Source organism: Manacus vitellinus, unplaced genomic scaffold, assembly GCF_001715985.3.
Source record: "Manacus vitellinus isolate BGI_N305 unplaced genomic scaffold, ASM171598v3 scaffold_86_pilon, whole genome shotgun sequence".
Lineage (NCBI taxonomy): Eukaryota > Metazoa > Chordata > Aves > Passeriformes > Pipridae > Manacus > Manacus vitellinus.
This window is the reverse complement of record NW_021940851.1, coordinates 250,053-254,157: the sequence shown is the minus strand read 5'-3', so window position 1 is coordinate 254,157 and position 4,105 is coordinate 250,053. Positions and strand designations below refer to the sequence as shown.

The 4,105-nt window shown below is 45.9% G+C and overlaps 1 protein-coding gene across 1 annotated transcript in view; it reads right to left on the bottom strand.

Annotated features, from left to right (window-relative positions):
• Positions 1-1,126: 1,126 nt before the first annotated feature.
• The window catches only part of KCNJ6 (potassium voltage-gated channel subfamily J member 6), a 118,322-nt gene continuing 115,343 nt past the window's right edge, over positions 1,127-4,105 (bottom strand). The window contains exon 3 of the mRNA XM_008931240.3: positions 1,127-2,099. Within this exon, the coding sequence (XP_008929488.2) occupies positions 1,774-2,099 (326 nt within the window). The 3' untranslated portion in view covers positions 1,127-1,773. The remainder of the gene's footprint in view (positions 2,100-4,105) is intronic.

The following is a 4,105-nucleotide window of genomic DNA, read 5'->3' as shown; positions in this document are numbered from 1 at the left end:
ATGTGAAAGCTATATCACAGTGCAAATTTTTTCCACCTGCCCGCCAAGTTTTTCTCCTGAGGTTAATTTTTTTTTTTTTTTTAAATTATTTTCTCTTCTGTTTTAACGTAAATGTTTCTGTACAAAAAAAAAAAAAACAAACAAAATGCTTCGGATTCTCTTTAGGTGCGTTCGTTCCTCCCGGAGCAGGCAGGTGTGAAAAAAAAAACAACAAACAAAAACAGAGTTAAGGCTGCAGCTTCTTCTCCTTTGCTGGCAGAAACGCAGTTCTTGGCGGGGCTGAGCTCCCCCACTCACGGGGGTGTTGCTGCCTAAGCGATGCAGGTTCTCTCCGCCCCGACAGCTTTAAAGTTGGCTGAGGTGGAATGTACAGGATTTACAGTGATTTACAGCTACCTAAGGTGGAAAACTGGTTGGAGAAGCTCTCTCTCCCCTCGAGCACGGGTGGCAGGATCCGTGTGTTTAGCTGGGACGCCCTGTTGAAACACACACCCAGGGCTGTTTGTGCCACCCGTGACTCTGCTGGCAAAAAAAAAAAAAAAAAAAATGACAAATTTCATGGATTTTGGCTTCACGTGAAATGCAGCTGTTTCTTTCCCAGCTGAGCAGCTAAAATCTAATTCAGTTTTCAATGGCTTGTGCTGTTGGTGTAGCAAACTGCTGAATTCCCATGGTCTGGGTAGGGAGAAGGGAGGAGTTTCCCTGGATATTGCACATAAAGGATAATACCTCTACATGAAACATGCTCGCTATATTAAGAGTATGCAGGAAATTCTGTTTAGCCATGAGTTTGCCACAGCCTAAATTTTAGGTCGAACTGCCCCAAGAAAGAGTAACCAGGAACCGGTTTTGCCTTATTTGTAAACATTTTCACAGTATCTCAGGAGTTCTGTTAGGATTTATCTACCCTGCCCTCTCCCAGACTTATGGCTTTTTAGAGTCAGTGAAACGATCTGTTTGGCAAACAGTGAGGTTCTCTAAATAGCTGCCAGTCTGGTACACTGAAGAAAATGTCATGCACTAGTAGAGCCTTAGAGGGGGGGGGAGGAAATTATCAATATTACACTCCAAATATTTGAAGAGAAATTCCTACTCGATGGGGAGTTAGTGTTTTTTTTTGCATCCCGATATTTCTAGGACTCTTGTTTCTAAACCTACGTTAGTTACACGTCTGTGTGTACATTATTTAGAAGTTCTTTACTACAGTACTTTTGTACATGCGGCGTTTATTACTAAATGTAAAGAGAAAGTAGTTACATAAGGCATATGTACAGTATTTTGTTGGATTGCAGGTCCCTCTGCTCACCTTCCCCTTAAAGCTGCAAGGCCCATTTCACAGAGGTTTGTCCCCCAGCTTGTGAAACTGTCCTGAAACACGTAAAAACCAGAGTCAAAGTCCACTTGGATGAATTAGTCCTTCCTTTTAAACCCCTTGCTTGTATCTCCCTTGAATCGGGGTGGGTTTTTTTGTGGTGGATAAACCTGGAGGTCTGACCCCGGAGAGGTGCAACCAGCAGTCACTGCCAGGGTGGGGATGGAGATTCCACCATCCCCAGTGGGTATTGCAGCTTTACCCCACGCCTTGGAGTCTGTGAATCTCTGGAGCTGGAATCGGGTAGGCAGATATTTCGCATCTGGAGTATTTATTTTCCAGGGATTGAGAATCGTAGGAAGGAAAAAAAAAAAAGAATTAAAGGCGTGTCGCAGAAAGAAACCGGGAGCCAAGAGGGAGAAGACAAAGGAGGTGGCATGGCCTTTGTGCCTCTGTTGGTTCTACAGTTTGGACTCGCTCTCCAAGTTGGCCACGTCACCGTTTCTTTCATTTTGGTCTTCCTGATTCTTCTCCTCCTCCTCGGTTTCCAGCTCCGCGTGCTGGTCCAGCTTGCTGGAAACGGACCACGTGAGGGGCAGTTCTGCTCGGCTGGCCATCTCTGCCAGCTCTTTGGCACTGTAAACTGGGGTGTTGGTCTCATAGGTTTCATGAAAACTGTTGTAGTCAACCTCATAAAACCCGTCCTCCAGGGTGAGGACGGGGGTGAAGCGATAACCCCAGAGGATCTCGCTCGTGATGTAGGAGCTTCGGGCTTGGCAGGTCATCCCTGGAACAGAGAAGGAAGAAGTGTTGTAATAAGGACCCACTGCTCGCCCAAATCTTTAATTATTTAATCATTTTTTTCTCATCTGATAAGAGACATGTATGAAAGAAACGCCAGAAAAGAAATCAGGTTTGACATCATATGAATTTGAGCTTAGAAAGCAGTTTTAGAGTGTAAACATCTCTGACGCCCTTTCCTTCTGTGCATGTGCATAAAATAACCAGTGCTAAGTCTGTCAGCAAAGATCAACACATCTTTATCCAGTGCAGTCCTTCTTCCTGGGTTTCATCAACTCACCTGCTGAAGAGTCTCTCAAGTGGTTTACCGAGAGTGTCTGTGCCATCCTCCGGGTCCCACTGCCATGTTCAGCACTTGCCCAGACTAACAGGAATTCACACAACAGCATTCCTCTGCTGGAACCCACCCCTGAGCCTGTGACCCCAAAACTTGGCTCCTCTGAAGGTAGGAGTCACTTTTTATTTAAAACGATTTGAGAGTTGGGCTGGTGGCCAATGCACAAACATCACCAAAACCGCTGAAGGACGTGTGATAGTGGTGATGTTGAACTGGGATAACTGGGACTAATTTCTCTGCTACATTCCCTTCACAGCTCTGCTGAACTTCACTCTACAGGGCAAAAAAATGCTGTTTTTTTGTTCAGAGGCAGCTCTTCCAAGCTCAGTGCAGCACCCAGAGTGCCCTCTGGGCGAAGAAACACCTGACCATGGCAGGGACCTGTGACTTGGAGAACCTGCTTCATCTCACACCAACATCTTGGAGAAGCACTACATTGAAATATTAATGCTCAGGAGTGGAAGGGAAAACCCAGCTGAGCAGGAAAAATATCAGGAGAAATGAATTTAAGAGGCAAAAACATGATGCCAACAAAATAGGAGTGCATGGAGAGAATGTGATGATTTTCTTTTGATTATTGCACATTATTAGCTGTGTATGACTAAGCAAACTTCAGCTGAACAGTATTTATTGAATACAGAGCAAATAAAGTTACTTAACCTGCCACACTTCACTGATTTAGAAGATAATCACAAGCAATTAAAAGAAGTGTTTAATTTAGAGAGCACAAATGGCAGACTTCAGAAATGTCCATTTTCTCTCTGCACTGGTAAAGTCACATGGATGGGCTCGTGAAGAGCCAACACTGGGAGTTTATTGTCCCCAATCTTTTTTTCAGGGTTGTGCAAAGTGCTCCAGGTAATTCTGCCCTCGTTCTTGCTCTCATATCTTGCTTCTGAGGGGTGAAAACTGCTCTTTCTGGGTACTCTGTATTTCTCACTTGTGGTGTTACCTTTAGGAAGACGTTCCCCAGCTGCCACCACACTGTGGTACTTCAGCCCTTCTCCAGTGCTTCCCTTCACTTCCTGCAGTGCCTTGGATCCTGTGGAGCACTGGCTGTCAGGGAAAGCTGTCGTGGGAAAGCTGCTGCACTGGACCCAGCAAACCCTCCCTCTGTTCTCCAGCCGTGCTCTCTGATCCTAATTTCTCTTTCTTAATGTCTGATAGAAATATTTAAGCCTTTGGTTTTCTCTTTGTTCTTGCAGGACAAGACAGGTTTGCATTTCAATTCTCAAGCAATGCACAAATGGAAATACCGAGGTCTTACCGTTTTTCTTTTCCTTTCACAGGTGGGAAGGGTGGAAGGACAACAAACCCTGTGACAAAATCGCCTCTTGTGTGATGTCTCGTGTGATTTTTAGTCTAGAGGATACTTTTCCCCCACAAAATGATGGAGGGAGAGGAATGTGGCAGCTCAAAGAGCTCTTGGATGACAACAACACCCTGCAGCTCCAGGCTGGGACAGAGGGGGTGGAAAGGATTGGGAAAGGCCCCGAGGGTGCTGGTGACAGAGGCTGGACATGAGCCTGGGTGTGCCCAGGGGGAAAAGAGGCCAATGGAACCTGGTTTGGATCAGAGATAGTGTGGGCACAGCCCAGGGCAGGGATTGTCCCCTGTGCTGGCACTGCTGAGGGACCTCCAGGGCTGTGTCCAGG